This window comes from Echiichthys vipera (genome assembly GCF_963691815.1).
Source record: "Echiichthys vipera genome assembly, chromosome: 6".
NCBI lineage: Eukaryota > Metazoa > Chordata > Actinopteri > Perciformes > Trachinidae > Echiichthys > Echiichthys vipera.
The window spans coordinates 11388702-11401776 of NC_139831.1; the positions used below are offsets into that span (position 1 = coordinate 11388702).

The 13075-nt window shown below is 37.5% G+C and overlaps 1 protein-coding gene across 1 annotated transcript in view; it reads right to left on the reverse strand.

Moving 5' to 3' along the window:
* The window catches only part of gfra4b (GDNF family receptor alpha 4b), a gene marked incomplete at its 3' end in the record, with an annotated part of 42141 nt that extends 30171 nt beyond the window's left edge, over positions 1-11970 (reverse strand). Inside the window, exon 1 of the mRNA XM_083914740.1 lies at positions 11734-11970. Within this exon, the coding sequence (XP_083770866.1) occupies positions 11734-11776 (43 nt within the window). The 5' untranslated portion in view covers positions 11777-11970. The remainder of the gene's footprint in view (positions 1-11733) is intronic.
* Between the last annotated feature and the right edge of the window lie 1105 nt (positions 11971-13075).

Genomic DNA, 13075 nt, shown 5'->3' on the forward strand with positions numbered 1-13075 from the left:
CTCACAGAGAGCTGTCAAATGCTTAGTGGCATTCTCTTGATCCAATTAATTAGGGCCTAACAAGGCATGGAAAGGAAAGGGATTCAGATCTACCGGGTGATGATAGTCATAGGCCTCTAAAAGCAAGGCCAACATCTCATCACACACTGGCCATTAATAAGACATGTGAAGCACTGCTCTGTCAAATAAATACCACATATAAACATGTAGTCAAGCATGCTAATCTCCAACTACAATAGTACAACAACTAGATGTTGAGTAAACCAAACAACCTCGGTTACTGAACAACTTCTCAATAACTTATCTTCCTGAGATTCTGTATGAGTCTCTTTAGCTCAAAGTGAGACGGGAATCTTCTGTGAACACAATTTGCAATTTTTTGGCTGCGTTATTCCCTGTGTCTGAAATCTTTCAGCAAGTATTTGTGAACGGAGGTGGCATCCTCTGCTGCATTGAGCAGATGTTGTAAATCCACTGCAGCTCACACAGACAGGTGCCCTCCAGCCGGTTCCTGTCTGCTGCCTTGGTAATGGCATGTTTCATTTCCTTGAACACTGGAGGAATTGAGCATCGCTCAGTCCAACCTCAATCATCTCCACATTACAAGGTTATACTGCAGAGCAAGTTGACTATTCACCTCAGGAAGATGCTTGGTGGAACAAGATGTACATGACACAAATATGTATTGAATACCGAGACCAAAGCAAACAGATCCCAAATGTTATGTAGTGTTTTTCACTGATCAGAGGAATAAGCTGCAATAACAGATATCCTAAAGTCAAAACATACTTTCATTATTTTCGAATTGTATCTATTGGATTGGATCAAATCTTAAAAATAAGTTGTTCTAAAGAAAAAAAAGATTCTGAATATCGGATTAGATCACGTAATCCAGTTTTGGTTTTGATCGGAAATTTAAAAAAAAATCGTGATTATCCATATTCCAACAGAAGAAATAATAGAATCATCATGTGTCCTGCATTATATATACAGTACATTTATTCATATTCTGCACTTGATTTGTTTAGCCATTCCCGTCATAAAGTAGATAAAGTAAACTAGGCCAGATTTTGATACTTGATATATAAATTACCACAAATATAAAATTGTGCATTCAGACACTGACTGTAAGAAGAACATAAATTCTATCTAAAGCCAACTTTTTCAACAGAAACACACATCATACTGCTTTATATCAGCTACATAAATGTTGAAGGCTTACATGGATAGGTGTTTGAGTTTTTCACTTTAAGACTTACGCCTTTTAAAGTGAGCACTTAAAGTGTGTTCATTCGCTTGTGGGCAGCTTCACTCATAACTTCCAATATATTCAAGACAGGTAGAGGAAGGATTCCTCTCCTTTTCATGTCAATCTACATATACTCCTTCTAATCTTATTTAGGATGGTGATGCACAAAGACAAAACTAATCAGCACTCCTCACTGGGCTCGTGCATAACTCATGCAAACTCAGAGACTCGGATTTGAACCCAGGACCTGTGTACCACATATCTGGAACAATGAATAGATATAATAAAAAGTAAAATATATGACAAATAGAAAAGCTTGCACTGCAGAGCTGACAGTGTTGGCAACCGCAAAATGAGTATGTCAGAAAATCAGCCACAATGTGTTTATGCTTGTAACCACAGATGATGAGGCAATGTAAAAACATATTGCTCTTATCAGTATTGAAAAAAAAAATAGCACAAACACTTGATTTTTCCTTCGGAACAATAAAATATACTTGTATTTTGGTATATATTTGTCACCTCAGGGATTCTCAACATAATTTCCACTGAGATGAGATGTGATGTCTCTTCTCTTGGCAGCCTATGCAGTATAACAACAATACTACTCAGGACAGATGGTTTAGAGCACGGGTTCCCAAGCTTTTTCAGCTCAAGTCCCAAAAGAGATGGTGTCTACCAGGGACCCAAACCTATAAATAACATCATGAATTTACAAGATTAAGAGTGATGGAATCACACTTCAGCTAGAGTGTGAACACGTTTTTTCAGCTCTAAGTTTTTGAGGAGAGATAGAAAGAGTTGTAATCAGTCACACAAACAGTGTCTGAGCTAAACAGAACAGCATCACAAAAATCACTCTTCTTACATTTTTATTGCGAAAATTTATTCACATATTAAAGCATTGTTATGCATTTCAAGCAGCTGATTGGCATTTACCTAAAAATGACCCAAACTTTGGGAAAGATGAGAGTAAAGACACACGGCTGGAGAGGGTCCGTGGAATGCTGCAAGGTTATACTATTTCTGTTTCTAATCCTATTCTCAGTGTAGACAATAATTCAATTTATATCGTGCAAACAAGGATTTCCAGTCATTCCTTTTTATTGTGACTAGGACAAGGCCACAAACTGATTTCACTGATTTGATTAACTGTAGAGCTCCTCCTAGGCATAAAGATGCTGAATTAATTTCAGTGAAAAACTACTCGTGTCATAGTGCTGCTGGTATATGGTCTAGTCTGGGAACGCTGATAAGAAGCTATTCCATTTACTGGATGAACTGTAGTATAATTCACTTGCCTGTGCATGTAAACAAACAATGAAACAGTAATTAAATACTATAAAGTTTGAGGCGGCACTTATTTAAATCAAATAATAGCAATAATACAGCATATAGTACATATGCACAGCTACAGATATCAAAAAACTCAGTTAGTGAGCTCATTCGTCCTACCTGTCATAAAACCTGTGTTGGGACCAAAATGATACAAGGTTGCTGCATCCATCATGGGACTGGGGGAATTATACAAGAACTTCTCATAGTTTTAATCTTTTACTACCACTATTTAAGTATACTGCTAGACAAAGGCTCCCCTAAAAGCTTACCACTCTATGATACAGTAACTCTTTATTGTAGGAAAATTGGAAAGAGGAAAAGGGAAAATAACAAAGGATAAATGTTCAATGTTCATCGACAACTAGAATTACCACATTGCAGTTGTATAGCTCAAACAGTCAAGTTGCAGTTTTCTTTGAAGGAATTTAAAGTGTATTATTTGGTGAACTGTGGATGCTTCCCACACATCTTCAACCCGGCAGCACAGAAAATCTATACAATCACTGCAGTTTCAACATTATTCAATTCAGTATCCGAACAAATATCTCCCCTTCTGTTCCTGAGTTATGAAACATTATGATTGCACAGTGAAGTTGACCTTTATTTTAGGCATTGTGTGAAATGTTGTCATAATAGGCTTGGTACTTATTGAGTTATGGCCAAAAATGCCTTTTTCAGAAAACCCCCAGGGGTTCCTAAGTTTTCTTGTTTGCAAGATTGGGATGGAGGGATGGAGGGACGGACAGACGGACAATGCAAAAACATAGTACTCCCGGCCACTTCTGTTGCCAGCGCGGAGGCGTAAAAAGTCACTTCACTGTCTGCAGCCTGTGGTTATTAATGCCAGCAAGTCAAAGACGAAACTGAAAACTCACTATATATTAATCAAAAAGAAGTTCAACATTGACCAAGGTTATTACTTTGGAATAAGAGAGAGTGCTGTTATTTACATATAAAAAAAAAAAAACTCCACATCTGCTCTTCTTATCATTTTTAAGAGGATTACATCTAGAAAGCTGCAGTGATGTTTCCAGCTTATTGCTTGTGTCACACCGTTGTTTGTCCCTCGAATAAATAAAAACTTAGTAAAATAAGTTGAGCCTCGTCGGTGGCCATATTATAGGCCTTGTGTGCAATGAAAATACTAATTTCACACTCAACTAACTAGAGGAGAGAGACCAGAAAATACGTCCTTGGACCTTTGTTGCGTGTACTCTTCCGACATTCGCTTCCATCCATCTTCATGAGACTTCACTCACCACAAATAGATTTAGTTGTGTCCCAGAAATGCAACAAGAAGTAGAGCTTAAGCCGTCCATTTGAAATTGTGTCACAATGGGGCTGTGCCTGCTTGTCTGGAACAGTCTTGCTCTCTGGATAACCACTGACAGACTCTGAGTTAATGAGCCTCTGTTTGGCCCTTAGAGGCCACTGTACATCTATAACCTCAGAACCATTTTCTGAATTTCCTAACAGGTCTAATGGAGAGGGAGAGGCTGCTTTTAGTCTATTTATGCAAGTACTGTGTCATTTTCACCTTCTAGCTCTGAACTTGGTGATCAGTGGCAGTTTTGAAACCAGTGTGTTATGCAGATTAAAGGAAACTCATCCAGTGAATATATCACTGTCGTTTGAGTTAAGATAATGACCGCTGGTGCATTTGTCTTTGTGACAGTGACAGCTATACAGTCGGTTTGAAATTGGGAAGGGCATTTTAATTAATTTTCCGATTTGAGTACTTGCATTGAATTATTATTCTTAAAAAGTATAAGGTAAGAAACTAATTCATCCGGCAGAAATAATGTTCATGGACGAGTTCATGTACTCAAATTTTCACTTTACGTTTATTCACACGTTTACATTTTGTCATTTCATTCTAATGAAATGGCCGAAAGTGATGTTTACTTGCCAACCTACAGTTAGATGAGTTGTTTTACCCATACAGCTGTGGAAAGTTCAATTGTGGGACAGTGCAATGGCAATCCAAAACAATCATACTAAGGTATTGACAGTTACAAAGCAATAAAAAATCCAATCCCTAGTTTGTAGTTCAGCCCTGTCTCACTGAATATAACCGACTAGTATAATAGAACGCATTATCATATATTTAGCAGAGAATCAGACCTGAGATCTGACCAGAAACATGATAACTGAGCCAAAGGACCGGGGGGTGTTTGGGTGAAAACGGATGCTGCATGTAATTGAGATTATAAAGTACAGCATGTCGATCCCAGATGTTGAATTGACTTAATGCTGAGGCATCTCCAAGTAACTGAACAGCATCATCTTTCTACAGTATAACCGTTTTCAGTGTGTTTTATTTCACTTAACCCACAACTTTTTATCCAATAATGCAACTAGTACACCAAGGGAAACTAACTGCTTGCTCAGCATTTCACAGAAAAAAAATTAAATCAAATAAAACAAAATGTACTGTTGGGAAGATTGATTTACAACCGCAAAATGCCTTTCTCTGAAAAGGTTTTTCTCTGAAAACATCTCACCAGGAGCTTGATTGTTCCTCCAGTTTTAACCACAGTGGGATTTTTCTTGCCAAGACCTTTGTCAGCGGTTGCTGTTGCATGGCCCAGACTTAATCTAACAAAGTTACAAGAAGCGTTTTGCTTTAATCCAGCCACAGTCTGTGTGTTCACTCATGTTTTAAACACATTTAAAGGAAAGGGAAAGATAAAGGAAGATTGCCCTTTGGGGCACTGTAGGGTGTTGCTTATACGTAATAATATTTATATTTTAGTACACCGTGTACATGTTTTTGTAAAACCTGAATTGCAATTAAATATATCCACAGGGGCTTAGATTTTCTTACACACCCATTAGCACCCACCTTACACACCAGCTACTGCTTACAGGTATTTGGAAGTACTATAGCAAAGTGTATGGTGCCATTAGCTTAACACACCTAAATATTGGTCTTAACTATTGGCAGTCGAGTTGCGTTGTGGGTAATGTAGGCAGTGAGATTCAACAAGGAAGAAGACTGCACAGAATGAAAAAATATATATCTCTGCTAAATAGTTGCAGTACTTTTTTATAGTCAATTTAGTGCTGTTGATATTTGGCAGCTTGATAGCTCAGGATATAGCCATAGTTTAGGATAACCATCCCGTGGCTAACTTTGTCAGCCTGCGGTTTGGGGTTGACCAGGTTGTGTACGTTTTTAAAGGTTTTTCATCAGAAAAGGGCTGCCTGATGTGTCTAGAAACAACGCTGATATGGGTGGTTAGAGTGAACCAAAACATCAACGCTGCCTGTTGTAAAAAAAGAAAAGAAAAGAAATTCAATGAGCTGAAAGTAATGTCAAAATGATTTAAAAATTCTGTTATACACAATATGTATGTTAATTTGGCACTTAAGTTCTTAACTTTTTTTATTTGTCAAGTATTTAATTCACATACAGTTTTACAAAAATAGGCTTTACAATGTAGTTGTTTCACATAGACTCTTTATTTTTTGAATTACCAGAAAAGATGTGATGTGATTTTTTCATTATCAAGATATTAAATTATCTATCTGAAAAGCTGAATTACACCAAAATGCTCTGTACAGCTGAGGGGAACTGCAGTGGTGTCTTTGGGTCTATCACTACAATCAAGACCTTTCACATGCCAGTAGTAATTTGATCCACTGTTGATAAAAGTCATTGTTTGCAGCAGGTTTAGGTACCTGATAAACATCAGTATAGTTGGGAAAAATGTTCTTGTAATAAAATCTGAAACTGAATCTGAAAAATATGATACATAACAGAAAATATGAGAACAAAATAGCTTAAACTGTAGAATCTTAGGGCCAGATTTTGTTATATTTTTTTAAATATTTGCCAACATGAAGACAGTTCGACATGAGGATGTAAATGTAATACTATGAATGGATAGACAATACGTTTTTTACAGCTTCTAGAATCTACTGTAACTCCAAATTAGTGTCTGTCCTATTTTTATTGGCAAGCTAAGCCACTAAGCCTCTTACTACATGAGATATAAATGTAAGATAGACAGGAGTTGTGTTCTGTGTCTCCCCATTACTTGTTGTTGGTCATTTTGTCCAAACAGAGCGCCTTCAATCACATAAATCTCAAAATGTAAACACATTCAGTAATGAGTTAACAGTGATATAACTGGAGGCACTCAACTACAATAATGGATGAGGGCTTTAAACTCAAACTCATTTATTTTTCAACCACATTCATCAAGCCTAATCAATGGTACGTCTTTGGCTTCAACCCTCGCCCAGCAGGCCCCGACCATGTCTTTGTTTCCTCAGTCTAGACTGTGACCAAACTGTACATTCAGTTTAAAGTTATTATATCATAGTTTTATATTATCGGCAGATGATTATATGAGGAATTGAATAGTGTTACCATTAAAGGCCAGCACCATCAGACTGACTGACATGATATGAATTGTAATGTGCCAGCTCGACAGCAGATTTTTAAAACCTCACTAATTAAACACAAAGACATTTTTAAGGGTTCTGACAATGGCTGGAGAACAGAAGAAGCCCACAGGAAAAATGTAACAGCCATTCAGTCTCTAAAGCTTTTAACCCCGAGCTCTGCCAGCAAATAAATGTTCCTTGGGTATATTGATAATGTTTGGATGGAAAACTCATACCCTTCATAGAGTTTTATTTCCTCTAGACCTTGAGACTCATGAGATGCAACACTGACTTATACTCAGTTATTTCAAACGTTCAGTAAAGGACAGATGCATTTTCCATTTGGGTCTTTACTACAGTATGTAAGTTAAGAATAGTAAAGATTTAGTTCGGTATCTGCATATATGTTACAGTCGAGGTGTTACAAGAAATATCAGTAGAGAACTGTCAAAGATGCCCTAATCAAAAATAATATTGTGTTTGTAGAAAAAAAAGACTGTAAAAATGTCTTGATTGGCCTCAAATGTCAACTTTTAGGTTTCATTTCTGTCCTCTAACTATTATTTTTTATGACTTCACCAGTTTCCTAATCATTTCATACTTGCATTACTGAACAAATAAAATTCCTAGTATATATTAATTTATACACTGCAATTTACCACAGAGTACTGCAAAACACTCGACGATATGCTCGGAATACATTGGAGAATGTGCAGAGAGTACCAAGTGAGAACTGCATTTTACTAAGAATGATAATCAGACTGTGTTGCCATTTTGTCCTAGTTTGTTGGTTTAATCCCTGAGCACAGCAATAATGTGGGTAGTGATGAGGTCTTAAACCATAATACATTTTCCCTACAATCAATACCAAATGATGTATGTCCCAGGTTTTGTAGAAATAAATTAAGTTAAATACTGTATCAGTTTCTCTCTTGGGACTTATCTGGAAACTAAAGGACCCATAAGACAAAAGTGCTCTGAAACCATGATTTATAGCCCTCACAGACATAAGCATTAGCTCTCATCAATCACAAAGATACCTAGAAATGACAGCACCAAGTATATTGAACTTCCAGTGGAAACATTGCAGTGATTGCCACTCTTAAGCACACACATTTATATGAGGAGCTGTATCTTCATCTGGTGTAGTTGTGGTGTGAAAGGAACTGAACAGTGATGACCAAGTATTTAACCCTGACAGTGAGTGTATGGATGTTCAAATACTAATAATGTTTCATACATGGGGTTAAATTGGCATTAACATCTTGGTGAATCTCCTATAATCAAGGCTACTCTATCTCCTCTCACCTATAATGCCACATTTTACTGGGAATGACAAGAAGACCGCATGTGATGTGGCTGTATGTCTGCCGTGTGTACTGCCTGCTTCAAATGAGATTCATGACAAATCCTCGACAAGAGGCCAGCCAGTACGCCAGGTAATAGCATGCTTGGCAGTACTTATCTGTCTCCATTAAAGACGCAGGTCATATCCCACAATGTCAAAACCATTAAATAAAAAAATCTGGCGTGACGGTAGGCGGAAGCTGGTTGCTGGTGAGGTGAAAAAGCAGCTCTGATTAAGGACGGAGGTTAAAGTACAAAAAAAATCTGAAGAAGCTGTGACCAACCTTAATCAACATTTTAAATTATTAGAAGAGTTGTGAACAATTTGCATATTCTTGTCAGCTGCTACTGGTTTTTCACTGCAGCCACTCTATTGCCATTAGACATCCCCACTTTCACCCGTTAATATTAAATGCAATCACCTTGTTCTACAATCCTATTTTGATTGTGGTGCCCCCTTTACCATCTCAGGTTAAAAAAATGTCTATCTAACCTACAAAAAAAGACTTACACTGCACAATTGTGCTTAATTCTATAGTATGTCATGCCTCCGTGTGGATGTGTCCAAGTGAGACCTGGTGTGCATTTATCATGCAGATAAGATCAAAGTGTGGACAGTCAACTACTTGCCTGGGATTCTCTTTTATTTCTCATAACAGTGGAGGCAACAGTGCTTCAGTTTGAATGCACAAACTGACCCTCTGCTACTATGGATTAATGTCTTCCTCAGGATCTGAACATCATCACTGCTCAAGGTTCACGCCTCAGCTCAGACCATCATCAATCAGATATGAGCAAGCCTTAATAAACCAAGCTTGGTGTAGATATATCGGTTGATTTACCCTGATGGAACATGATAATAACTTCATAAGTATTCTAGAGCTGCAACTAAAGATTGTTTTCATCATTGATTAATCTGTCACTTGTTTTTGCAAGCAATCAATTAATCGTTTACATTTACAATTTCCAGGATTCAGAGATGAAGTCGTCCCGCTTGTCTGATCATTAGTCAAGCAGCAAACAGCATTTTGAAAACTTGAAATTGTGAATTTTCTCCATTTTTTCATAAAAAATTACTACAACATTTTTTCTGCCAATCAATTAATCAAGTAATCGTTTCGGTATAAGTTATTAGGAGTCTTGTGATCTAGAAGATTGCGGTGATTTTGAGATCCCTCTGTTCCCTCTGGAGCAGTTAGGGGAGCTGGATACGATGTGAGCTTGGTTTAAAGTCCATATTCAGCCTTGGAAGTCACAGAAGCTGCCCAGAATGCCACATAAATAGCACGATTCATTCAAACAGTGTCTGATCTTTTGAAGTTTGGTGTTGGCCAATTGATTTGAGCAGTTGGCTAAACTGGCTGGAATCAGCTAACTGGACTCGACCATATTGATTTGCATAATTTGCATTTGCTCTGCATATGCATCTGGGAACACGCGGATGGAGGTCTTTCGGAAAGAGGCGGAAATACTGTACCGGTTGATGACTGGATAAATCATCTGTCTATCACCACCTATGTTTGTGATAGACGGGCCAAATCCACTAATCAGATCGATGAAGCATATGACGTACTAATAGAGCGTCGAGGCAAAGTAAACATTGGTAAAGGACATTTGCCGTTTGTGTAACGTTAATTTACAGATAAAAAGCACACATCAGGTACCTGGTCCATATTCTGACAGAAGGATCCAAGAGAAAAAAGCATTTGTGAGCAGCAAGAGTTTATATGTTTGTGTGTGCTGGACACACACTGTTTTTTGTAACATTTCATCTTGAGTTGCCTCAAAACCAACGTTGCTGTACAGGGCTGTACTACTCGTCCACTTTTGAAGGCTTGTACTTGTTTTGTGCCTTGTTGGACACAGATATTGAGAACTGGTCGAGTTGTTACTGGTCGCTGATTCGGGATCAGTTGTACAGAACTTTGCCGAAATTATCTGCATTGATTAGTTTGATGTTAGAAGATAGGTCAATCTTGCTTACAGATCCATCACAACTCCTTAATCACTAGCATTGGAAATACATTACTGAACAGGATGTGGTCCCTACTGACTTTGGATCTGCACTTGACTTAGACTCGACTGGACCTGGACTTGGACTTGACATGACCTTGATTAAGTTGGTTTTGACTACAGCTCTGCCACTCTATTTATTACATACATTTAAATATGCAGCGAAAAGTGCTTGGGTTGTTTTCATGCATATGTCTGGTACACAGCTGTTTCTTATCAGACATTACCAGCTAATAATAAATAATAATTATAATAATATAATAATATGACTGTCAAATTTCATTCCAGACAGAAACACTGATTCAAAAAGCAAACTCTATTCATTTCAATTCAGCCTTTCTTACTGGCATCCCCATTAAGTTCTTTAATAAAGACCTCCAACGGATATTAATAATGAATGAATAAAGACATGAGGCATAATGCATATTCCTGCCTTTGTTAAGTAGGAACACTGGGGCCAATTAAAAGCAGAGTGATTATGTCTGGTGGCATGGCCATGAGTGGGTATAATTATATAGTTACAGTTTTAACTGTGGCACCACAGTTGAGACTGACAGATTTATGTATCGTCACAGCTCTCCTCTCTCAATACTGTGGATTGTTGCCACAAAAATCAATATTTCAGCTTTGCTCAATTAGATGAAGAGCAAGTAGGTGACATTACAATGACTGATGAACTGCTGAGGATGGTCACTTTAATAAGGGTTACACAATAGGTTTTAGATCAAACGTTGTATGCATGTAGTAGTTAAATGTGACAGATATTATTTGGTGTGAAGGTGAAAAGCTGTTCAATATTAGTATGATAAATATTGTGTGATACATTGATAATATAACTTAAATGTGGAGCTGGGTTTAACACTTGGATTCTGCAGAGTAACAGGAAACCAGGGAAACAAAAATATGGTCCACACACCGACCAATGGAAAAATGGAGCGTTCTTGTGCAGGTTTTATATTCGCGCAACACACACGCACACGCACGCACACACACACACACACACACACACACACACACACACACACACACACACACACACACACACACACACACACACACACACACACGGCGCTGTACGTGCACGTATACGTAACTCTCTTTTTTGTCCAACACATATGATGCTGTGCAACTGCTGATCTAAGATTGGAAAATCATGTTTTTAGATTGTTATTAAGTAATTAAATTATACAAAATGCACGTTTTTTATATTATTATTGGTGCCCAAAAGATAAAAGAACGGAAAGACCGAAAAACTCCTTCTATTTGATTCATTTGATCATATTCATTTGCTGCAGGTTGGATTAATTTCTCCCCCTGCTGAAAACAAACAATTCCAACATTTGCTGCATCTATTTCTTTCTTTTTTATTTAAAAGACACGTCTTTACTTACCCAAAGTTATGAGATGAAACAGATAAACTCCCCACAGATCCATCTTTATATGAAATGAGAATTTCAGAAAACGCGTCGAATCTACTCGTTCAGTTGAATGATCACACGGCAAGAAGAGGGTATCCTGGTGTGCGTGTGAAGATCATTATTGGCACAAACGGATTAATCGCTTGAACAATCCTTGAATCGTATTTTAAGCTTCTTGTTGCTCTGTTTCCTAGAATCCCATCAGTTTCTCCAAAGACGGTGTTGCAGTCGCGCTTTGCGCAAAGCCAGAGCCATGCGTAATAATGCTAGGGAAAGTTGTCCTGTGCGCTGTATGGTCCGGTATTGTGTGTGTGAGAGAGAGAGCCTTCTGTTGCGCGTCGAGGTGGTCGCACAAGTCCTTGAGTCCGCTGCTGGAGAGATGCTGACTGCTCCCGGGAAGAACCACTGCCGAGAGGGAGGGAGAGAGAGAGAACCGTGTGTGTGCAGGAAAGGTCCTGGTTACACGGTCAGAGCCTCTGTGGCGTCAATAAAGTATGACATAAGGTTAATTCAGCAACAAAAGAAACGTTTTAATGTTACAACAGGGACTCATACTGTGGCTGTGGGAGTGTTTCGTGTTCTTTCCCTGCTTTTTGGTATTTTTTATGATGTAAAATTATAAATTGATTATGTATTGTTATCTAATATATATATATATATATATATATATATATATATATATATATATATATATATATATATATATATATATATATATATATATATATATATATATACATACATATTACTCAGTGTGCTATTTAGATGGCTTTTACTTTATACCTTACTTCTATACTGTTTTAAATTAAGGTTTTGTACTGGTCTGCCTTTGTTCAATCGGGTCAGTTCATTCAGTTCAGTTTGCTTATATAATATAAAGTATGAGTATTTGTGGTGGAGAGTTCATAAAAAGGCAGGAAGAGCTTATAAAGGAAAGTGAGTTGGCAGTTTGAACTGAAGTTAGGATGCATGTTTATTTTGTAGAGTGCACTTTCTGGTCCAATCTGGTATAATTTATGTAATTATTCTGTATGCCTTTGTTGTGAAACGTCAATATTTTGACTGAGGACATGGCCGATGCTTAGCCTATATCTTCTCTAAAAGTGGTGACTTTTTGCTCATAGAGGTCTTTCAGTTCTCCCAGAAAATCAAACAAAAGATTTATATCAGTAAAAGGCACTCTCAACCAGAAATGTCTTTCATTTTTGGTTTCCATGTGCACAAAATTTGAGAACTCATAGTCCGAATTCATGTTGACAGCTTACCTCTAATTGGTTATACAATGAAATACAAACAGACAGGCAGACCTTTCATG